The following is a 22,670-nucleotide window of genomic DNA, read 5'->3' as shown; positions in this document are numbered from 1 at the left end:
GACCCCATGGAGGGACACCGGGACCCTTAAAGGGACACCGGGACCCCATGGAGGGACACCGGGACCCCGTGGAGGGACACCGGGACCCCATGGAGGGACACCGGGACCCCCTAAAGGGACACCGGGACCCCGTGGAGGGACACCGGGACCCTGTTCCGTGTCCTCAGGACCCTCTCCAGTGTCCCCAGCGCCCTCCCCGGTGTCCCCAGACCCCTCTGCGTGTCACCGGAGCCTGTCCCGTGTCACCAGCGACCTCTGCGTGCCCCCAGATCCCCTCCCGGTGTCACCCGTGCCACCACGACTGTCTCCGGTGTCACCGGCACCTCCTCCGGTGTCACCAGAGCCCTGCCCGGTGTCACCGGCACCTCCTCCGGTGTCACCAGAGCCCTGCCCGGTGTCACCAGAGCCCTGCCCGGTGTCACCTGCACCTCCTCCGGTGTCACCTGCGCCCTGTCCCGTGCCAACACCCCCCACCCCCGTGCCACCAGCGCCTGTCCGCTGTCCCGAGCCCCATTTCCCGTGTCCCCAGCCCCATTTCCCGTATCCCCAGCCCCGTTTTCCCGTGTCCCCAGCCCTGCCCGGTGTCCCCAGCCCCATTTCCCGTGTCCCCAGCCCCATTTCCCGTGTCCCCAGCCCCATTTCCCGTGTCCCCGCCCCTGTCCGGTGTTCCCATCCCCGTTTTCCCGTGTCCCCACCCCTGTCCGGTGTCCCCAGCCCCATTTCCCGATCCCCAGCCCCATTTCCCGTATCCCCAGCCCCGTTTCCCGTGTCCCCATCCCCGTTTTCCCGTATCCCCAGCCCCGTTTCCCGGTGCCCCCCCCACTCACCGCCCGCTCCCGCCGCAGCCGCCGCAACCTGTTACCTTCGCCCGAGCCCCGCCCCTCGCCGCCGATTGGCCAGCGCCGCCCCAAGCCCCGCCCACCGGGCGCGGCGCCGCGCGCCAAGCCCCGCCCACCGCCGCACCGGTGCTGCGTCACGTGGGGCGGGGGCGGCGCCATCTTGAGGCGGGACTGTGGCCACGCCCCCCGCTGCGGGGGCGGGGCCGCCCCCGCGCAGGCGCAGTCGCGCCGTGACTAAGATGGAGGCCGGGGCAGCGCCGCCGCCGTTCTGGGCCGGGGGCCCGGCCCCGGGGCAAACCTACATCCCCCGGGCCCTGGGGCACACCGGCACCGCCCCCCGCGCCTCCCGGGGCACCGGCACCGCGCCCGCCGCGCTGCCCGCCGGCCGCACCCTGTGAGGGCAGCGGGAGCGCGGGGTGGGGATGGGGGAGTGGGGGGGGTCCCTGAGGGAAACTGGGGGGACCCTGAGGGAACTGGGGGGTCCCTGAGGGAATTGGGGGAGACTGGGGGGTCCCTGAGGGAATTGGGGGGTCCCTGAGGGAATGGGGGGAGAGTGGGGGGGAAATTGGGGAGACTGGGGGGGTCCCTGAGGGAACTGGGGGGTCCCTGAGGGAATGGGGGGAGAGTGGGGGGGAAATTGGGGAGACTGGGGGGTCCCTGAGGGAACTGGGGGGTCCCTGAGGGAATTGGGAGAGAACTGGGGAGAGTGGGAGAGAATTGGGGGAGAGTGGGGGGGTCCCTGAGGGAATTGGGGGAGAGTGGGGGGGTCCCTGAGGGAATTGGGAGAGAACTGGGGAGAGTGGGAGAGAATTGGGGGAGAGTGGAGGGGTCCCTGAGGGAATTGGGGGGGAACTGGGGAGAACTGGGAGGAAATTGGGGAGACTGGGAGAGAATTGAGGAGACTGGGGGGTCCCTGAGGGAATTGGGGGGTCCCTGAGGGAATTGGGGGGGAACTGGGGAGAGTGGGAGGGAATTGGGGAGACTGGGGGGGAAATTGGGGAGAGTGGGGGGGAGTCTCTGAGGGAAACTGGGGGAGACCGGGGGGTCCCTGAGGGAATTGGGAGAGACTGGGGGGGAAATTGGAGGGAACTGGGGGGAAACTGGGGAGAGTGGAGGGGTCCCTAAGGGAATTGGGGGGGAATTGGGGAGACTGGGAGAGAATTGAGGAGACTGGGGGGGTCCCTGAGGGAACTGGGGGGGAACTGGGGAGAAATGGGGGGGAACTGTGGAGACTGGGAGGGAATTGGGGAGAGTGGGGGGGTTCCTGAGGGAATTGGGGGGGAACTGGGGAGAGTGGGCAGGAACTGGGGAGACTGGGGGATTTGGGGTGGGGGAGAGGAAATGGGGGGATTTGGGGAGGGTCTTTGAGGGCTGGGGGGGCAAACTGGGGGGAACTGGGAGGGAGAAAGGGGGAAAGGGAAGGAGCAGAAAATCCGGGAATGCCGGGGAGACTCCAGGGGCGCAGAATGGACACGCTGGGATCCGAACTGGTGTGACTGGGATCCGAACTGGTGTGACTGGGATCCGAACTGGTGTGACTGGGATCCGAACTGGTGTGACTGGGATCCAAACTGGTGTGACTGGGATCCAAACTGGTGTGAGTGGGATCCGAACTGGTGTGACTGGGATCCGACCTGGTGTGACTGGGATCCAAACTGGTGTGACTGGGATCCGAACTGGTGTGACTGAATCCGAACTGGTGTGACTGGGATCCGAACTGGTGTGACTGGGATCCGAACTGGTGTGACTGGGATCTCGGCGTGCCAGGAGCCCGATGGTGACCGGCACGTCGGTGCTGGGCCTGAAGTTCTCCGGGGGGGTGATGCTGGCCGCGGACACGGTGGGATCCTACGGATCCCTGGCGCGATTCCGGGGAATCTCCCGGCTCCTCAAGGTCAACGACTCCACCGTGCTCGGAGCCTCCGGTGACCTGGCGGATTTCCAGCACCTGCGGCAGCTCCTGGAGCAGATGGTGTAAGATTCCCGGGAATTCCCAGCCCAAATTCCCTCGGGAATTCCGAGATTCCCCATCCCACGATCCTCAGTCGATTCCCACGAAGTCCCCACCCCAAAATTCTGGATTGATTCCTGGGGATTTGGGAATTTCCCATCCCCAGTGGTTTTGGTGCGCCAATCCCCAGAATTTCTCTGCTGCGATCCCAGAATTCCTTGAGCACAAATCCCTGGATTCCTTGAGCACAAATCCCTGGATTCCTTGAGCACAAATCCCTGAATTCCTTGAGCACAAATCCCTGAATTCCTTGAGCACAAATCCCTGAATTCCTTGAGCACAAATCCCTGGATTCCTTGAGCACAAATCCCTGAATTCCTTGAGCACAGATCCCTGGATTCCTTGAGCACAAATCCCTGGATTCCTTGAGCACAAATCCCTGGATTCCTTGTCGTTCCATCCCCGAATTCCGCGGCGTTTCTTGCTCCGCTCCAATCCCCGAATCCCCGATCTGCAGCCCCTGAATCCCTGGTCTCCAAGGCCGGACTTCCATGGAATTCCATGGAATTTCAGGATCGACGAGGAGCTGCTGGGGGACGGGCACAGCTACAGCCCGCGGGCGCTGCACTCGTGGCTGACGCGGGTCCTGTACAACCGGCGCTCCAAGATCAATCCCCTCTGGAATACCGTGCTCATCGCCGGCGTCTACGGCGGGGAGACGTGAGCGATCCCGCGCCTGGGGCTTCCAGGGATTGCTCCTCCTTCCCAGGGAATTCCTGCTTTTCCTGGGGGGGTTTCTCCTCCTCCTTCCCAGGGAATTCCTGCTTTTCCTGGGCTGGTTTCTCCTCCTCCTTCCCAGGGAATTCCTGCTTTTCCTGGGCTGGTTGCTCCTCCTCCTTCCCAGGGAATTCCTGCTTTTCCTGGGCTGGTTTCTCCTCCTCCTTCCCAGGGAATTCCTGCTTTTCCTGGGGGGGTTTCTCCTCCTCCTTCCCAGGGAATTCCTGCTTTTCCTGGGGGGGTTTCTCCTCCTCCTTCCCAGGGAATTCCTGCTTTTCCTGGGCTGGTTTCTCCTCCTCCTTCCCAGGGAATTCCTGCTTTTCCTGGGGGGGTTTCTCCTCCTCCTTCCCAGGGAATTCCTGCTTTTCCTGGGGTGGTTCCTGTTCTTTCCCAGGGGAATTCCCGCCTCCTTCCCAGGGAATTCCCGGTTCCCCAGGTGATTCCCGCTCTCCCGTTCCTGCAGTTTCCTGGGATACGTGGACATGCTGGGCGTGGCCTACGAGGCGCCGTCGCTGGCCACGGGATTCGGGGCTTACCTGGCCCAGGTGAGCCCGGGCTCGGGTCTTTAGTTCGTTAAATTATTCATTGATAATTTTCTTTACTTAGTTTATAATTTTTTTTAATGGATTATAAACCTCTTTTGGCTCGTTATTTTCTAGCTCGTCACTTTTTAATCAATATTTTGATTTTCGATCTGATTTTAATTAATTTGTCCCTTTATTCCCAATCCGTGCGCAGCCGCTGCTGCGGGCGGAGCTGGAGCGGAATCAGGATCGGCTCCCGACGCGGGAGGAGGCGCGGGAGCTGCTGGAGCGCTGCCTGAGGGTGCTCTACTACAGGGATGCTCGGTCATTTAATAGGGTTTGTATCCCAAATCCATCCCAAATCCATCCCAAACCCATCCCAAATCCATGGGATCCGCCCCAAACCCATCCCAAATCCATGGGATCCACCCCAAACCCAACCCAGTCCCGGGAGCTGCTGGAGCGCTGCCTGAGGGTGCTCTACTACAGGGATGCGCGGTCATTTAATAGGGTTTGTATCCCAAACCCATCCCAAATCCATCCCAAACCCATCCCAAACCCATCCCAAATCCATCCCAAATCCATCCCAAACCCATCCCAAATCCATCCCGAACCCATCCCAAATCCATCCCAAACCCATCCCAAATCCATCCCAAATCCATGGGATCCTCCCCAAACCCATCCCAAATCCATGGGATCCGCCCCAAACCCAACCCAAATCCATGGGATCCGCCCCAAACCCAACCCAGTCCCGGGAGCTGCTGGAGCGCTGCCTGAGGGTGCTCTACTACAGGGATGCGCGGTCATTTAATAGGGTTTGTATCCCAAATCCATCCCAAATCCATCCCAAACCCATCCCAAACCCATCCCAAACCCATGGGATCCGCCCCAAACCCATCCCAGTCCCGGGAGCTGCTGGAGCGCTGCCTGAGGGTGCTCTACTACAGGGATGCTCGGTCATTTAATAGGGTTTGTATCCCAAACCCATCCCAAACCCATCCCAAATCCATCCCAAATCCATCCCAAACCCATCCCAAATCCATCCCGAACCCATCCCAAATCCATCCCAAACCCATCCCAAATCCATCCCAAATCCATGGGATCCTCCCCAAACCCATCCCAAATCCATGGGATCCGCCCCAAACCCATCCCAAATCCATGGGATCCGCCCCAAACCCATCCCAAATCCATCCCAAATCCATCCCAAACCCATCCCAAATCCATCCCAAATCCATCCCAAACCCATCCCAAATCCATCCCAGTCCTGGGAGCTGCTGGAGCGCTGCCTGAGGGTGCTCTACTACAGGGATGCTCGGTCATTTAATAGGGTTTGTATCCCAAACCCATCCCAAACCCATCCCAAACCCATCCCAAATCCATCCCAAATCCATCCCAAACCCATCCCAAATCCATGGGATCCGCCCCAAATCCATCCCAGTCCTGGGAGCTGCTGGAGCGCTGCCTGAGGGTGCTCTACTACAGGGATGCCCGGTCATTTAATAGGGTTTGTATCCCAAATCCCGGGAATTTGTCCCAAAATCCATCCCCAAATAGGTGGGAGCCAGCCCAAACCCATCCCAATGGCAGGGTTTTTCCCATGGAATTCCAGGGCTGGGATCGAGGCATTCCAGGGTTTTTCCCATGGAATTCCAGGGCTGGGATCGAGGCATTCCAGGGTTTTTCCCATGAAATTCCAGGGCTGGGATCGAGGCATTCCAGGGTTTTTCCCATGGAATTCCAGGCCTGGGATCGAGGCATTCCAGGGTTTTTCCCATGGAATTCCAGGCCTGGGATCGAGGCATTCCAGGGTTTTTCCCATGGAATTCCAGGCCTGGGATCGAGGCATTCCAGGGTTTTTCCCGTGGAATTCCAGGCGGGGATTGAGGCATTCCGGGGTTTTCCCTGTGGAATTCCGGGCTTTTCCCTGTGGAATTCCCGAATCCCGGGTTTTCCCGCAGTACGAGGTCGCCACGGTGACGGAGAAGGGCGTGGAGCTGGAGGGACCCCTGACCCTGGAGGCCAACTGGGACATCGCCCACGCCGTCAGGTAATTCCCACCTGGAATATCGGCATCTGGGAATTCCGGGGACCTCCACGGAATTCCCACCTGGATACAGCGGGATTGGTCATTCCAGAGGGACATCCAGCTGTTTTTCCTGCCCCTCTAACCCCGTTTTTCCCTTTTTTCCCATTTTTCCAGAGGTTTCGAGTGATCTCCAGGAGCTGCTCCGGCCTCAGCCCGTTTTTATCCCATCCCTTCTTCCCCTCTGGAATGGCAAAAATCTGGTGTTTTTTGGGAATAAAATCCAGTGTTTAAGACCAGTCCGTGTGTTTGTTCTTTGGGAATCCTCGAAGATCGCGGGGAGTTCCGGAATTCCGGATGGATGCTGTGGCCCCAGATCCCAATTCCTTCTGAAACTGTGGAATTTCTGAGGTGGCATGGAGCCTGGGAATCCCTAAACCCTGTCCACGATTTTGGGACGCTCCGTGGGATTTTTTCCCCAAAATCCCAAATCCAGGGGGATTTCAAGGTCATTCCCAAGCCTGGGAATTCTAGGATGGGTCAGGATCTGTTGAACCCAAAATGGCTCAAATTTGCCCCAAATCCTTTTCTGGGGAATTCTGAGATGGTCCCAAACCCCCTTTGGGTTAAAATCCCAAATTTTGGGGAATTTCTGCTGCTTCAAATGGACCCGCAGTGGTTTTTCTGGGAATTCTGGGGTTATGGAATAGTTCAGTAAATGAAGGACATTTCAATAAAATACTGGGATGTTTCTGTAAAACCCTGGAATGTTTCCATAAAGTTACATAAAATCTCGATAAAATATTGGAATCTTTCCATAAAGTTTTGATGATGTCCATAAAATACTGGAGTATTTCAACAAAAATAAAATGTTGGAATATTTCACTAAAACGTTGGAATATTTCAGTAACCAAGGCCACAGAAATCCAATTAAAATGGAATTTTTCCCCTGCCCATTCCCAAAATTCCTCCAGCAGCATTTTCCCACCTTCGACTTAAAAAAACCCAGGAATTTTCTGTGGAAAAAACCAATTCTGACCCTGAAGAATTAATTAAATCCATGATTTTCCCACCCAAATCCCATGGGAATGATTTTTTTCCACAATAAAAACACCGTTTATTTATAAATCCATTTCCCTGCTTTTATTCCACATTTTCCACTCCTGTACAATTCCAAGCTGATCAATATTTTTTTTATTTTTTGATTTTATTTATTTTGAATTTTAAATTTTTTTTTTCCTGTTTTCCTTTGGGAAAAAACAAAAAAAAAAAAAAAAAAGAAACAAAAACTCCACAAATCTTATGGAAAAACAGGTGCCAGGTGCCTCTGGAATTTGGGAATTCCAAGAATTCTTAAAATTAAAAAAAAAAAATCATTTTCCCAAAAAACATGCAAATTTCAGTAAAAAATCGGAGCTGGCAGTGAAAAATCAACCCAAATTCTTTTTTTTTTATGAATTTTTTGGGTTTTCCATCAGTCTCAGTCCCAGATCCCGGATTTTCCGATCCTACGGAAGGCAGGGTTTTCCAGGATGGCTCTTTTTTAAAATAAAGTTGATCATTAACGATCCAGAAGGGGGAAATCCAAGGAAGAGCTGGGGGTTTCTGCCCCTCCAATGGGAATTTTTTGGGGGAGAAATTGGGAAAATCGAGGTCGGGGGCAGGAAAAGCAGCGCCAATCCCAGGAATTGCTGGCGTGGAATGGTAGAGTCACAATTCCCAAGCCAACTTCCTCAAAACTCCCTAAAATCCCTCCAAAATTCCATCAAAATTCCTGATTTCCATTTAAAAAACCCCAAAATAACTGAGTCTTCACGGCCAATCTGAAGGAACTTTCCGTGAAAACGGGGATTTTCTGGGTTAAATTCCAAAACTAAAAAAATCAAGGAAAAAAAGAACGAAAAATTCCCCAAATTATTTTGCGAGTTAAACCCAAGGATTTTTTTTTGTCTTCTTGGAAAAAAAACTGGGCACAAACGACGTCAAATTCCCACCGCTAAAAACCAGGAATTATGGTACAAGTGAGGTAAAGAAAATTCCCAAAAAATATCCACCCACGAGAGAGAATTCCAAGGAAATACCAACACAGTGAATCCAAGTTTGTTTTTTTTTCCCCAGGTTTTTTTTTTTTTAGATTTAAAAAAACAGAAAAAAAAAAAAGCCACGAAAATCCTCCCAAAAAATCAGTGGAAATGGAAAATCCAGAAAAATCCCAGAAATCCGCTGGGAACTGGGATCTCATCTGTTTGTTCCGAAAACTGGGAATGTCCTTTGTTTTGGGGCAAAACATTTGGGAACATTCTTTGATTTTGGGGCCAAAAATTGGGAATATCCTTGGGGTTTTGGGGCTAAAAAATGGGAATATCCTTTAATTTCCGGTATAATTGCTGTTATTTTTTAATAATTGGCTCTCCGAAAACAGGGAGCATCCTTTGATTTTTGGGGCCATAAACAGGGAATTTTTTTTTTTAATTTTTGCCAGGCAAAAATAGGGGATATCCTTCAACCTTTGGGGAAGAAAATTGGGAATAGCCTTCTATTTCTGGGATGTGTTTGGATCTCCGAAAACAGGGAATATCCTTTGCGTTTTGGGGGCCAGAAACTGGGAACAGTCTTCCGTTTCTGTGGCCAAAAACTCGGAATATCGGTCAATTTTCGGGCCCAAAACCAGGGAACGCCGCTGTCCGTTCCCTGCGCTCCTCGGCCTCTCCAGCCCCAGGAAATTCCGGGATGAATCCGTCCAACTTTTTGTTTGTTTTTTTTTCTTTTTTCCTGGGAATTCTCAGATTTCCATCAGCTCCAGATCCGCCTCCTCGAAGCCGTAGAAGGACTCGGCCTCGCTCTCCCCCTCGAAGAGCCGGTGCAGGATGTCGGGGTCGGCCTCGGGGTCGTCGTTTTCCGGGAATTCCGGGGACGATTCCCGGGTTTTGGCGATTTTCAGCCTCTCCTCCATGGCGGCGATCAGCTCCTCCTGCTCGTCGCCGTTGCGCCGCGGCGATCCCGAGTCTCCGGCCGGCCCCGGCAGGACGCTGGCCACCAGGAAAGATTTCCGGATCAATTCCGGGCAATTCCCGAGGATTTCCAAAGCTTCTCCCAGCCAGCCCAGCAGCAGCTGGAGCAGCGCGGAGGAGTCGGAATCGGCCAGATCTCTCGACCGTTCTTTCCACTTTTTGTGGAGGAAGTTTTTCAGGGATCTCTTGACGCACACGTCCAGGGGCTGGGCGCGGGAGCTGCAGCCGGCCGGGATGACGGCCGGCAGCGCTCCGGCCGCGCTGAGCACGGCCAGCACCTCCTCGGACAGGTGCGTCCGGTGGCAATCCAGCACCAGCATTCCTCTGGGAGCGCCGCCCCGGCACTCCGCGTGCTTCCTCCACACCCGCGCCGCCCACAGCTCCATGATCTCGTCGTCGCCGCAGCCGCTCTCCTTGGATTCCAGCAGGATGGATTCGGGAACGGCGGGCGGGCGGGGCAGGCGGCCTCTGGAGATGAGCAGGGCGGGCAGGACGCCGCCGTCGGCCAGCACGGTCAGCACCAGCTCGCACCAGGGCTCCCCGTTGCCCACGGTCTGCAGCGCGCTCTCCCTGCGCTCGCCGCCGCCCAGCACCTCCGCGTCCAGGAAGAGCGAGATCTCGTCCACGGCGGCGATCATGGCCGGCGGCAGCTCCTGCGCGTGGATCTGGCGCTGCACGAACTCGATGAAGGCCCCGGCGTTGCCCTGCATCTCCTTGGGCAGCGGGTGGGCGACGCCGCGGCGCGTGTGGCTGCTGAGGTGGTGGCGCAGCATGAAGCGCACGGCCCACTCGTAGGAGATCTGGAAGCCTCCTTCCAGAGACCTCCCGATCTTCGTGGCCTTCTGGAAGAGCGTCTCCTCGTTGACCGGCAGCTGCTGCTCGCGCTGGGTCAGGACCCACTCGGCCAGCTTCTCCTCGGCCTCCAGGCTCAGGTACTTGCCCTCGGGCAGCTCGGCGCGCTCCTCGCGGCCGGCCTGGAAGCGCCGCAGCCAGCGGCGGATGCGGCGCGGAGGGTTGCGGAAATGCCGGGCCGCCTGCTCCGTGCTGGAGCACAGGGCGAAGAGCACCACGCGCAGCTTCCTGACGGACAGCGGCTCCTTCCTGCCGCCCTCGGGGGGCTCGGGGGGCTCGGGGGGCTCGGGGGGCTGCGGGCCCGGGGGTCCCGGGGCGGCGCGGGGCGGGCTCGGCGCCTCGGCGGGGCGAGGCGGGGACGGCGACCGGCAGCGCGGCTCGGCCGCGGCGCGCCTGGAGGAGACGGAGACGGGGAATTTTGGGAATTTTGGGGGAAAGGGGAGGGGAGAAAAGGGGGAAGATGGGGAAAATGAGGGGAGGGAAGGGTGGGAAGGGGAAAGGAAAAAATGGGGAAAAGGGGGTGGATGCGGAGAGGAAAAAAGGGGAAAGAGGAAAAAAAGGGGAAAAAAGGAAAAAAATGGGGAAAAGGGGGGATGAATGCAGAGAGGAAAAAAGGGGAAAAGGAAGGGGAAAAAAAGGGGAAAAAAGAGGAAAAAAATGGGGAAAAGGGGGGATGAATACGGAGAGAAAAAAAGGGGAAAAAGAAGGGGAAAAGGAGGAAAAAAAGAGGAAAAAAATGGGGAAAAGGGGGGATGAATGCGGAGAGGAAAAAAGAAGGGGAAAAGAAGGGGAAAAGGAGGAAAAAAAGAGGAAAAAAATGGGGAAAAGGGGGGATGAATACGGAGAGGAAAAAAGAAGAGGAAAAGAAGGAAAAAAGAGGAAAAAAATGGGGAAAAGGGGGGATGAATACAGAGAGGAAAAAAGGGGAAAAAAGGAAAAAAATACGGAAAAGGGGGGATGAATGCGGAGAGGAAAAAAGGGGAAAAAAGGAAAAAAATGGGGAAAAGGGGGGATGAATATGGAGAGGAAAAAAGATGGGGAAAAGAAGGAAAAAAGAGGAAAAAAATGGGGAAAAGGGGGGATGAATACGGAGAGGAAAAAAGAAGGGGAAAAGAAGGAAAAAAGAGGAAAAAAATGGGGAAAAGGGGGGATGAATACAGAGAGGAAAAAAGGGGAAAAAAGGAAAAAAATGGGGAAAAGGGGGGATGAATACGGAGAGGAAAAAAGATGGGGAAAAGGAGAAAAAAAGGGGGGAAAGGAGGAAAAGGAGGGAAAAGTGGGGAAAAGGAAAAAATGGGGAAAAGGGGGGATGAATACAGAGAGGAAAAAAGAAGGGGAAAAGAAGGGGAAAAGGAGGAAAAAAAGAGGAAAAAAATGGGGAAAAGGGGGGATGAATGCAGAGAGGAAAAAAGGGGAAAGAGGAAAAAAAGGGGGAAAAGGGGGGATGAATACAGAGAGGAAAAAAAAGGGGAAAAGGAGGAAAAAAGGGAAAAAAGGAAAAAAATGGGGAAAAGGGGGGATGAATGCGGAGAGAAAAAAAGGGGAAAAAGAAGGGGAAAAGGAGGAAAAAAAGAGGAAAAAATGGGGAAAAGGGGGGATGAATACGGAGAGGAAAAAAGATGGGGAAAAGGAGAAAAAAAGGGGGGAAAGGAGGAAAAGGAGGGAAAAGTGGGGAAAAGGAAAAAAATGGGGAAAAGGGGGGATGAATACAGAGAGGAAAAAAGAAGGGGAAAAGGAGGAAAAAAGGGAGGAAAAGGAGGAAAAAAGGGGGGAAAAGGGGTTAAGGAAAAAACATGGGGAAGAAAAAGGGAATAAAAGGGGAAACAGGGTGGGAAAGGGAAGGAAAAAGGAAAACAAGAGGAGAAACAAAGAGAGAAAAAGGAAAGGGGGAAAAAAATCAGAAAAAAATTCATGGATTAGGAGGCATGAGGATAAACAGGAATTTTTGGCTTACCTGGAATGTGATATCCAAGAAGGCCCTGGAATAACACAGAATATTTAAGGTTTTTATTCCGATTCATTTGAGGTATTTTAGGTTTTTACTTCTATTTAATTTTATTTCAGAGGAGTTTGGGATTTGTGGGAATTCCTGGAAGAGCTGGAACCAAACCAAGCTCCCTCAGGAATGAATTCTGAACTTCCATCCCATTAAAAAAAAGGCAAAATTAATTCAGTTTATTCCCAAGCTCTAGAATATGAATATTTCTTGGATTTTGGTGGGAGTTCTGGGTTTTTTTCCCGTTTTCCCGTTTTTTTTCCCGGTTTTACCTTGGACAATGATGTTGCTGGACTCGTGGGAGGGGTTGAAGACCAAATGTTTGGCCATGGAGTCGCCCTCGGAGGTGACAAAGAGGCAGGAGGAGCACGAGAGCCTCACCCCGCTGGGAAATGGGGGAAAAACAGGAAAAATGGGAAAAAGGGGGAAAAAAGAAGGGGGAAATGGGGTTGAAAAGGGGGGGAAATGGCAGACAAAAGGGAAAAATGGGAGGGAAAAATGTGAAAAGGGGGAAAAGAAGGAAAAATGTGGGAGGGGGGAAAAGGGGGAAAAATAGGGGGAAAGGGGAGGAAAAAGGGAAAAAAGAGAAAATGAGGGGAAAGAAAAAGGGAGGAAAAGAGGAGGAGGAAGAAAAAGAAATAAACTTTAATTTCAGATATAAAAATTTGTCCAACCCCTCATTAATAACCAAATTATTGCTAACTAAATCACTATTATCAATGACTCATTGTTAATACTGAGATTTATAATAATTAAATTATTAATAATAATTAAATATTAAATAATAATTATTAATAATTAAAATGTAAAACTCCCCCATTCTGGAGCATAATAGGAATGGGATCCATAAATCCCAAAATCCCTGAACTTCCCCCAGAATGAAAACGGTCAGGAATTCCCAGGGGCTGAAATTGGGATTTTGGGAATTTTTTTCCATACCTGGCCGTGTAGTTCTTGAACAAAGCCAAATATTTGGGGCTTTTCCGGGGAACGTGGTTGCTGGAGAGGGAAAAAGATGGAAAAGTCAGGGATAATCTGGAGAAAGGGCTGTAAAATCAAAGAAAACACTCCACAAATAATAAAAAAATAAAAATCAGATGAAACACACAATGAATCCATATAAAATAGCCTATAAAATTCATATAAATACCCTAAAAATTAGTATAAATTTCCCTAGAAGATTATGTCACATATCCTATAAAGTACCCTATAAATCCATTGAAAATAGCCTATATAATCCATACAAATTCCCCTATAATAGCCACACAAAATCTCATGTAAAACTCTATAATATTCCCAATGAAACTCCGTTAAATCCCCTATAAAATAATATAAAATCCTCCATAAATCCATTAAAAATATCTTTAAAAAAACCCATAAAAATCACATATTAACCCATAAAAAATCCCCTACGAAACACTGGAAAACTGTTCTGGAGCCCACAATTATTCTCAAATCCCAGATTTTTTCCATCCTTGACCATGTGGTTGCTGTAGGCGTGGGAGCAGCATTTTCCCCCACCCTTTCCCCATTTTCCCCCCATTTCTCACTGTTTTCCCAAATCCCACTGTTTTTTCCCAAATTCCCCCGTTTTCCCCCCAAAGGCCGTACTTGATCATGTGGTTGGCGTAGGCGTGGGAGCAGCAGGAATCTCCCATTTTCCCCCACTCTCTCCCCATTTTCCCCCACCCCTTCCCCATTTTCCCCCCATTTCTCGTCGTTTTTGCCCCGTTTTTTCCCAAATTCCCCCGTTTTTTCCCAAATTCCCCCGTTTTTTCCCGAATTCCCCCGTTTTCCCCCAAAAGGCCGTACTTGATCATGTGGTTGGCGTAGGCGCGGGAGCAGCAGGAATCTCCCATTTTCCCCCCGTTTCTCCCCATTTTCCCCCCGTTTTTTCCCAAATCCCCCCGTTTTTTTCCCAAATCCCCCCGTTTTTTCCCAAATTCCCCCGTTTTGCCCCCAAAGGCCGTACTTGATCATGTGGTTGGCATAGGCACGGGAGCAGCAGGAATCTCCCATTTTCCCCCCATTTTTTCCCAAATCCCTGTGTTTTTTTCCCGAATCCCCCCGTTTTTTCCCAAATCCCCCCGTTTTCCCCCCAAAGGCCGTACTTGATCATGTGGTTGGCGTAGGCATGGGAGCAGGAATCTCCCATTTTCCCCCACCCTCTCCCCATTTTCCCCCCGTTTCTCGCCGTTTTTGCCCCGTTTTTTCCCAAATTCCCCCGTTTTTTCCCAAATTCCCCCGTTTTCCCCCCAAAGGCCGTACTTGATCATGTGGTTGGCATAGGCATGGGAGCAGGAATCTCCCATTTTCCCCCACCCTCTCCCCATTTTCCCCCCATTTCTCGTCGTTTTTGCCCCGTTTTTTCCCAAATCCCTGTGTTTTTTCCCAAATCCCCCCGTTTTTTCCCAAATTCCCCCGTTTTCCCCCCAAAGGCCGTACTTGATCATGTGGTTGGCGTAGGCATGGGAGCAGCAGGAATCTCCCATTTTCCCCCACTCTCTCCCCATTTTCCCCCACCCTCTCCCCATTTTCCCCCCGTTTCTCGCCGTTTTTGCCCCGTTTTTTCCCAAATCCCCCTGTTTTTTCCCGAATTCCCCCGTTTTTTCCCAAATTCCCCCGTTTTGCCCCCAAAGGCCGTACTTGATCATGTGGTTGGCGTAGGCGCGGGAGCAGCAGGTGCTGTAGCGGCACAGGGAGCAGTGCACGTAGGTGGGGAAGTGGTTGGGGAAGTCGGGGATCTCGAAGCTGCACTCCAGGCACGTCTGCCGGCCCAGGCCGCCCCTGGGGCAAAAAACGGCAAAATCCCTCAAAATTCCCCAAAAACGCCGCTTTGGGAAGGCGCCTGTGGGATGGGGGAGGCGGGGAGGAAAGGGGATGGCAGGATTTGGGATGGGGTTTTGCTACAGTGAATTATTATTTACAACTAATCTATATTAGCGAACCAATATTAAATTACCAATACTGTCAATAAATTCCAGGATGGAATTGCAGCTTTAATTCCCTGGTTTCCAGCTCCACCTTTCCAAAGCAACCTCAGAATTCACTTTTTTTTTCCCCATAATGACACGATTTTCTCCCAAAATTTCCAAACTTTTTGCCAGAAAATCACTGATGTTTTCTTCCTAGCTCTCTTGGGGACGTTACAGTGGCCGGGGAAATCCCAAAATTCCAATTCTTTCCCCAAATTCCCATATTTTTCCTGCTTTTCCCTCGACTTTTCCAAATATTCCTACTTTTTCCAGGAAAAGCACTGACTTTATTTTCCTGGCTCTCTTGAGGATCCCATGGTGGCTGGGGAATCCCAGAATTCCCGAGTTTTCCCCAGAATTCCTGTTTTTCCCCCCGAATTCCCGTTTTTTCCCGTTTTTCCCGGGAAAGCGCTGACGTTTTTTTGCCGGCTCTGCGCGGGGCGTTGCGGTGGCACAGGAAGAGGGGCTGGGGGTCGGCGGAGGATCCCAGGGGAGCCGGATCCGGGCCCATCCCGTGGGAAGGTTCCAGCGGCAGCGAGCGGGGCTGGCCCCGGGACGCGCGGATCGTCACCTGCGGCAGCACAGAAATTGGGGAAAGGTCGGGTTTTCCACAGGGAATCCGGGCTTTGGATGAATTCCCAATCAACACCACGAAATACCCGATTAGTTCTATGAAAACAACAATTAATTCCAGGATATACCCCACGAATCCCAGGAAATTCCCAATTAATCCCACAAAATTCAATGAATCCCAATAAATTCCCAAGGAATCCCAGTAAATTCCCAATGAATCCCACCAAACTCCATAAAACACCCACTCAATCCCATGAACACCCCCCCCCAAAAAAAATTCTCCTGCTTAATCCCACCCCTTTCCCCATCCCCACCACCCCCAGCCAACAAAAGCCCTGGGAATTTTTCTGGCAATTTTTCCGGGAATTTTTCCGGGAATTTTCCCGGGAATTTTCCCGGGAATTGCATGCCTTGGTGCCGGGTTTGAGCCCCTCGAGCTGCTTGGGCTTGCGGAAGGTTTTGTGGTGCTGCAGCTTGTGCTCGATCTTGTCCTTGGCAAACAGGAACTGCAGGCGGCACTTGTTGCAGTGGTACACGCTCTTCTTCTGGAAAAAATTCATTAGCGTTAATTAATTACTAACTGCTTCATTAGGTATTAATTGATTATTGGTTGTTGAATAGGCATCAATTGTTTATTGAGTATTGAATGGGTATTAGAACTGAAAACTGCACTGGTTGCAGTGGTACGTGCTCTTCTTCTGGGAAAAAGCAGTAATTATTAATTCGTTATTAATTATTAATTATTAATTTAATAGTTATTAAGTGGCTATCAATTGTTTATTGAGTATTGAATGGCTATTAGAACTGAAGGCGGGACTTGTTGCAGTGGTACATGCTCCTCTTCTGGAAATTATTAATTAGTTGATAATTATTAAGTAGGTATTAATGATTTATTAGTTATTAAATAGGTATTAGTTATTAATAGGTATATTTTCCAAGGAATCCCCTGGAATTTGGGCTCACCTGGTGCCTCATGAAGTGCTGCTGGAAGGCGCTGCCGTTCTTGAACACCTTGAGGCAATTCCCAAATCCCATTTTTTCCCATTCCCAGTTCCTACCCAAATCAGTTAACAGATTCCCACTTGCTCAGCATCCCCAACATCCCGTTCTTCCCCAGGGAATTCCCGTTTTTTCTGGGAATTCTGGCTCACCTGGTGCCTCATGAAGTGCTGCTGGAAGGCGCTGCCGTTCTTGAACATCTTGAGGCAATTCCCAAATCCCATTTTTTCCCATTCCCAGTTCTCACCCAAATCAGTTAACAGATTCCCACTTGCTCAGCATCCCCAACATCCCGTTCTTCCCCAGGGAATTCCCGTTTTTTCTGGGAATTCTGGCTCACCTGGTGCCTCATGAAGTGCTGCTGGAAGGCGCTGCCATTCTTGAACATCTTGAGGCAATTCCCAAATCCCATTTTTTCCCGCTCCCAGTTCTCACCCAAACTCAGTTAACAGATTCCCACTTGCTCAGCATCCCCAACATCCCGTTCTTCCCCAGGGAATTCCCGTTTTTTCTGGGAATTCTGGCTCACCTGGTGCCTCATGAAGTGCTGCTGGAAGGCGTTGCCGTTCTTGAACACCTTCAGGCAGTAGGGGCACAGGAGGTGCCGCGTGTCCTCGTGGATCAGCCGGAAGTGGCTGTCCACCTCGGAGTACAGCGACGAGCGGTACTGGCACACCTGGAAAATCCGGAAAAACCCGGGATGGGGGGCGGGAAAATCCAGGGACTTGGGGCCTTTGAACAGGAAAACGGGGAAAAAATCCCGCGGTTCGGGGCATTTCGGCAGCAAGTGTGGGAAAATCCCAATTAACAGGGAAAAATTCCGTATTTTTCCATACCTGGCACGCACAGGGAATTACTCTGGGATTTCTGGGGTCGGAACTGGGAATTCCAGGTGGGAGCTTCCCATACCTGGCAGACGTAGGGCATCTCCCCAGGTTTGTGGGTGTCCTTCATGTGCTGCAGGAAGAGCGGCTCGCTCTCGAACGCCCACTCGCAGATCTTGCACTTGGCTGCCCCAAAAAACAGGGAAAAACGAGCAGAAGTTGGGAAAAATGTGGGAGTTGGAGGCGAGGGGAAAGGGAGAAGGGGGAAAAAAGAGGGGAAAAGAAGAGGGAAAAGGGAGAAAGTGGAACCGGGGCTGGAGAAGTGAAACTTGGCTAGGATTTGGGGTGGATTTTGTGGTGACCTTGAGCAACTTTCCTTCCAGAAATTCCCACTAAATCCGGGAGGAAAATCCCAATTCAGGATAAAAAATTCCCAGAAAAGCATGGCCTAGTGGACCTCTAGGAGCTGTGCACGTTCTCCAGCTGGAATTGGGGCTGGAGAAGTGAAACTTGGCTGGAATTTCGGGTGGATTTTGTGGTGACCTCAAGCAAGGGGCGAGGGAGGAGCGACAATTTTCCCTGCCCGAAATCCCAACGAATCCAAGAGGAAATTCCCAAGTGAATCCCACAGAAAAGCAGGAAAAGCACTGACTGCTGGACTCGTAGGGGCTGTGCACGTTCTCCAGGTGGCACTGCAGCTGGAAGGGGGTGCTGAAGTGGCGGTAGCAGTGCTGGCAGATGGTGTGCACGTCCACCTCGCCGTTCTGCTGGTCCAGCTCCACGTGGTGCTTCATGTGGTTCATGAACCTGCAGGGATGGAATTCCCGGAGATTCCCGTTCCTCATCCCAGGAAAATGCCCTCTGCTCGTTGTTCCCAACTCGGTTCTGGGTTATTCACGGATTATTTCTGGGTAATTCCTGGATAATTCCTCACTGGGGGTTGTTCTTGAGGCGCTCAGGGCAGTGGGGGCAGCAGCACCCACATCCCACTGCCCGTCATTCCCACAATCCCAGCCCATTCCCAGGTAACTCCCACAATCCCAGGTTATTCCTGGGTTATTCCCAGACAATTAATGGATAATTAAGGGATAACAGCTCACCAGATGTTCTTAAACTGCTTGGTGCAGTGGGGGCAGCGGTGCCGCCATCCCACTGCCCATCACTCCCACACCATTCCCATCCCATTTTTGGGCTATTCCCAGATAATTAATGGATAATTAAGGGATAACAGCTCACCAGATATTCTTAAACTGCTTGGTGCAGTGGGGGCAGCGGTGCCCCCATCCCACTGCCCATCACTCCCACACCATTCCCATCCCATTTCTGGGCTATTCCCAGATAATTAATGGATAATTAAGGGATAACAGCTCACCAGTTCTTAAACTGCTTGGTGCAGTGGGGGCAGCGGTGCCGCCATCCCACTGCCCATCACTCCCACACCATTCCCATCCCATTTTTGGGCTATTCCCAGATAATTAATGGATAATTAAGGGATAACAGCTCACCAGTTCTTAAACTGCTTGGTGCAGTGGGGGCAGCGGTGCCGCCATCCCACTGCCCATCACTCCCACACCATTCCCATCCCATTTTTGGGCTATTCCCAGATAATTAATGGATAATTAAGGGATAACAGCTCACCAGTTCTTAAACTGCTTGGTGCAGTGGGGGCAGCGGTGCTCCCATCCCACTGCCCATCACTCCCACACCATTCCCATCCCATTTTTGGGCTATTCCCAGATAATTAATGGATAATTAAGGGATAACAGCTCACCAGTTCTTAAACTGCTTGGTGCATTGGGGGCAGCGGTGCCCCCATCCCACTGCCCATCACTCCCACACCATTCCCATCCCATTTTTGGGCTATTCCCAGATAATTAATGGATAATTAACGGATAACAGCTCACCAGTTCTTAAACTGTTGGTGCAGTGGGGGCAGCGGTGCCGCCATCCCACTGCCCATCACTCCCACACCATTCCCATCCCATTTTTGGGCTATTCCCAGATAATTAATGGATAATTAAGGGATAACAGCTCACCAGTTCTTAAACTGTTGGTGCAGTGGGGGCAGTGGTGCCCCCATCCCACTGCCCATCACTCCCACACCATTCCCATCCCATTTTTGGGCTATTCCCACATAATGAATGGATAATGAGGGGCTGATGGCTCACCGGATGTTGTTCTTGAGGCGCTTGGTGCAGTGGGGGCAGCGGAAGGACGTGGGCACCCTGGGGCAGGGCGGCACGGCTGCGCCCTTGCCCCCGTCCCGCCCGTAGTAGAACTCATCCACCAGCATGATCAGCTTGGCCTGGGCGGGGTCAGCCCCACCCTCACCTGGCTCAGGTGCGGCCTTGGGCGGGGTCGGGGGCGGCGCTGGGGCCGCGCCCTGGGCAGGGGAGGGGGCCTTGGCCGAGGGCGGGGCAGGCTCCGAATCCAGGGATTTGCGTTTCTTCAGGAATTCCACCAGCTCTGGGCAGCAGTACTGCGGAAACGGGGTAATTAATGGCTGCTTGTTAATTGGGGTTGGGGTAATTAATGAGACACAGAGAGCTGGGGCTGGGATTAACCCCTGCTCATTAAAGTGGGGCTGGGATAATGAATGTGGAGACATTGAACTGGGTCTAGAATTAATCTCCACTCATTAAACTGAGTCTAGAATGAATCCCCACTTGTTAAACTGGGTCTAAAATGAATCCCCACTTGTTAAACTGGGTCTAGAACCAATACCCACTCATTAAGATGGGTCTAGAATTAATCCCCACTCGTTAAGACAGTCTAGAACTAATCCCCACTCATTAAACTGGCTCTAGAGTGAATCTCCACTCATTAAACTGGGTCTAGAATTAATCCCCACTTGTTAAAACAGTCTAGAATTAATCCCCACTCATTAAACTGGGTCTAGAAAGAATCCCCTCCCGTTAAACTGGGTCTAGAATGAATCCCCACTCGTTAAACTGTGTCTAGAAAGAATCCCCACTTGTTAAACTGAGTCTAGAATGAATCCCCACTTGTTAAACTGGGTCTAAAATGAATCCCCACTTGTTAAACTGGGTCTAGAACCAATACCCACTCATTAAGATGGGTCTAGAATTAATCCCCACTCGTTAAGACAGTCTAGAACTAATCCCCACTCATTAAACTGGCTCTAGAGTGAATCTCCACTCATTAAACTGGGTCTAGAATTAATGCCCACTCATTAAGACAGTCTAGAATTAATCCCCACTCATTAAACTGTGTCTAGAAAGAATCCCCACTTGTTAAACTGAGTCTAGAATTAATCCCCACTCATTAAACTGTGTCTAGAATGAATCCCCACTCATTAAACTGTGTCTAGAATGAATCCCCACTCATTAAACTGGGTCTAGAATGAATCCCCTCTTGTTAAACTGGGTCTAAGATGAATCCCCACTTGTTAAACTGGGTCTAGAATGAATCCCCACTTGTTAAACTGGGTCTAGAATGAATGCCCACTCATTGAGACAGTCTAGAATTAATCCCCACTCATTAAACTGTGTCCAGAATGAATCCCCACTCGTTAAACTGGGTCTAGAATTAATCCCCACTCATTAAACTGGGTCTAGAATGAATCCCCACTTGTTAAACTGGGTCTAGAATGAATGCCCACTCGTTAAGATGGGTCTAGAATGAATGCCCACTCGTTAAGATGGGTCTAGAATGAATGCCACTCGTTAAACTGGGTCTGCAACGAATCCCCTCATTACGGTGGGTCTAGAATGAATCCCAAAACATTTGAGTGGGTGTGGAAGGAATCCCCACTCGTTAAGCCGGGCCTAGAGCTCGCCAGTCCGGGATGATGACTTACACACATGTGGCCCCGCAGCGCCTCGGTGACGCGGAACTGCGAGTCGCACTTGGGACAGACCTTGCGGCCCCCATCCTGGAAATCCAGGCTGGGAATGGGAGAGGAGCTGCCTGCAGCGGGACAAACACGGATCAGCTCCCAGCCCCACAATTCCCACTTCTCCCCTGCCCCAGACACTCGCTAATCCCGCCAAAAAATCCCAGATTCCTGCCTTTTCACAGCCTTTGTCCCACAAAGCCTCCCAAAACTCCCCATTTTTCTCTTTTCTACCCTTTATCCCAAAAACCAACTCTTGCCTCCCAAGAACCCGGAACGCCCCTTAAATCCAAGTTCTGCCTCCCGACAGCAGGGAATTCCCGGGATTTACCTTTCCGGGGCGCGGCCGAGGCCGTGGCCTCGCTGGCGGTGCCACGCTGGGCAGTGCCAGGGCTGCTGTTGGCCACGGCCAGCGCGGCGGGGCCGTGGGCCAGCGAGGGCACCGTGCCCAGCGTGTTCACCAGCTTGGCCACCTCGGGGCCGCCGGCGCTGCCGCCGCCATCGCCGGGCACGCCCGGGCGCTTCACCGTCACGAAGCTGGCGATGCTCACTGCGGGGGGAGAGGGGATTCCATGGAATTCCCAGCGGGAACTGGGGTGGGAATCCAGCCGCCTCCTCCAGCTCCCTCCTTGAGACTTCACCAAAAATGGTGTGGACAAAATTCCAGTGAAATTCCAGCCAGGAATTCCCAAACTGAACCACTTTTTTACCCAAACTGCCCCAGATTCTCCTCATCTGCAAACAAACTCTGACCCAAAAGCGAACTCAGGGCCAGCTCCCAACGCCGCCCCCCGGCTCCCGCGGATTTATTTTTCCATGAGAATTCCTGCAGGAATTTGGGCTGGGATCGGCACTCGGTCACTCACTCTGCTGGGGCGCCTGGGCCTGGGGCACGGTGCTGCGCAGGGTCAGCGTGGCCGGGATGACCGTGGCGAAGGCGTTGGTGGCCGGTCGGCCGGGCCCGGCACTGCCCGGCCGCACCTGCGCCACCGGCGAGAACACCTGGGGAACGCCAACTGCTGGTTTAACAAACTGGGTACCTGGGGCTTAAAGACAAACAGAGAGCCGTGATCCGACCCCAGTCCCAACAAAGAAATCCAGGAGAAATTTGGGATTTACAGCTTTAATCCAGGTGCAAGTAATCCTGGGTTATCAAACTGTATCTGGAATTAGTCAATCCCAACTGCTGGTTTGACAAACTGGGTACCTGGGGCTTAAAGACAAACAGAGAGCCGTGATCCGACCCCAGTCCCAACAAAGAAATCCAGGAGAAACTTGGGATTTACAGCTTTAATCCAGGTGCAAGTAATCCTGGGTTACGAAACTGTATCTGGAATTAGTCAATCCCAACTGCTGGTTTGACAAACTGGGTACCTGGGGCTTAAAGACAAACAGAGAGCCGTGATCCGACCCAGTCCCAACAAAGAAATCCAGGAGAAATTTGGGATTTACAGCTTTAATCCAGGTGCA

General features: G+C 52.1%; 2 protein-coding genes across 4 annotated transcripts in view; one reads left to right on the top strand and one right to left on the bottom strand.

Annotated features, from left to right (window-relative positions):
- The first annotated feature begins 1,060 nt into the window (after window positions 1-1,060).
- Window positions 1,061-6,413, top strand: PSMB4 (proteasome 20S subunit beta 4). The gene is made up of 7 exons (XM_085560970.1): window positions 1,061-1,233; window positions 2,607-2,813; window positions 3,364-3,510; window positions 4,031-4,112; window positions 4,306-4,428; window positions 6,050-6,138; window positions 6,292-6,413. The coding sequence occupies exons 1-7, from the start codon at window positions 1,079-1,081 to the stop codon at window positions 6,302-6,304; spliced, it is 816 nt and encodes a 271-aa protein (XP_085417096.1). The 5' UTR covers window positions 1,061-1,078; the 3' UTR covers window positions 6,305-6,413.
- An 829-nt stretch (window positions 6,414-7,242) lies between these two features.
- POGZ (pogo transposable element derived with ZNF domain) overlaps window positions 7,243-22,670 on the bottom strand; it is a 23,540-nt gene continuing 8,112 nt past the window's right edge. For 2 of the 3 annotated variants that reach the window (XM_085560952.1, XM_085560953.1), the window contains exons 5-18: window positions 22,067-22,246; window positions 21,532-21,750; window positions 21,165-21,274; window positions 19,513-19,823; window positions 17,997-18,151; window positions 17,430-17,530; window positions 17,050-17,196; window positions 15,932-16,066; window positions 15,365-15,519; window positions 14,620-14,760; window positions 12,913-12,972; window positions 12,246-12,358; window positions 11,932-11,956; window positions 7,243-10,370 (exon numbers count right to left, since the gene is read on the bottom strand). In XM_085560952.1, the coding sequence (XP_085417078.1) occupies window positions 8,897-10,370; window positions 11,932-11,956; window positions 12,246-12,358; window positions 12,913-12,972; window positions 14,620-14,760; window positions 15,365-15,519; window positions 15,932-16,066; window positions 17,050-17,196; window positions 17,430-17,530; window positions 17,997-18,151; window positions 19,513-19,823; window positions 21,165-21,274; window positions 21,532-21,750; window positions 22,067-22,246 (3,326 nt within the window). In that variant the 3' untranslated portion in view covers window positions 7,243-8,896. The remainder of the gene's footprint in view (window positions 10,371-11,931; window positions 11,957-12,245; window positions 12,359-12,912; window positions 12,973-14,619; window positions 14,761-15,364; window positions 15,520-15,931; window positions 16,067-17,049; window positions 17,197-17,429; window positions 17,531-17,996; window positions 18,152-19,512; window positions 19,824-21,164; window positions 21,275-21,531; window positions 21,751-22,066; window positions 22,247-22,670) is intronic. The other variant, XM_085560954.1, reaches the window with a different exon arrangement.

Source organism: Lonchura striata, chromosome 25, assembly GCF_050655825.1.
Source record: "Lonchura striata isolate lonStrDom1 chromosome 25, ASM5065582v1, whole genome shotgun sequence".
Lineage (NCBI taxonomy): Eukaryota > Metazoa > Chordata > Aves > Passeriformes > Estrildidae > Lonchura > Lonchura striata.
The sequence above is the reverse complement of the archived record's forward strand: the minus strand, read 5'-3'. Positions and strand labels throughout refer to the sequence as shown.

Bases quoted from the DNA above. Each gene is read 5' to 3' on its own strand.
- PSMB4 (XM_085560970.1), top strand. From the start codon at position 1,079: ATGGAGGCCGGGGCAGCGCCGCCGCCGTTCTGGGCCGGGGGCCCGGCC. The intron at 1,234-2,606 runs GTGAGGGCAGCG...TCGGCGTGCCAG, and splicing joins CTGCCCGCCGGCCGCACCCT to GAGCCCGATGGTGACCGGCA. The intron at 3,511-4,030 runs GTGAGCGATCCC...CCGTTCCTGCAG, and splicing joins GGCGTCTACGGCGGGGAGAC to TTTCCTGGGATACGTGGACA.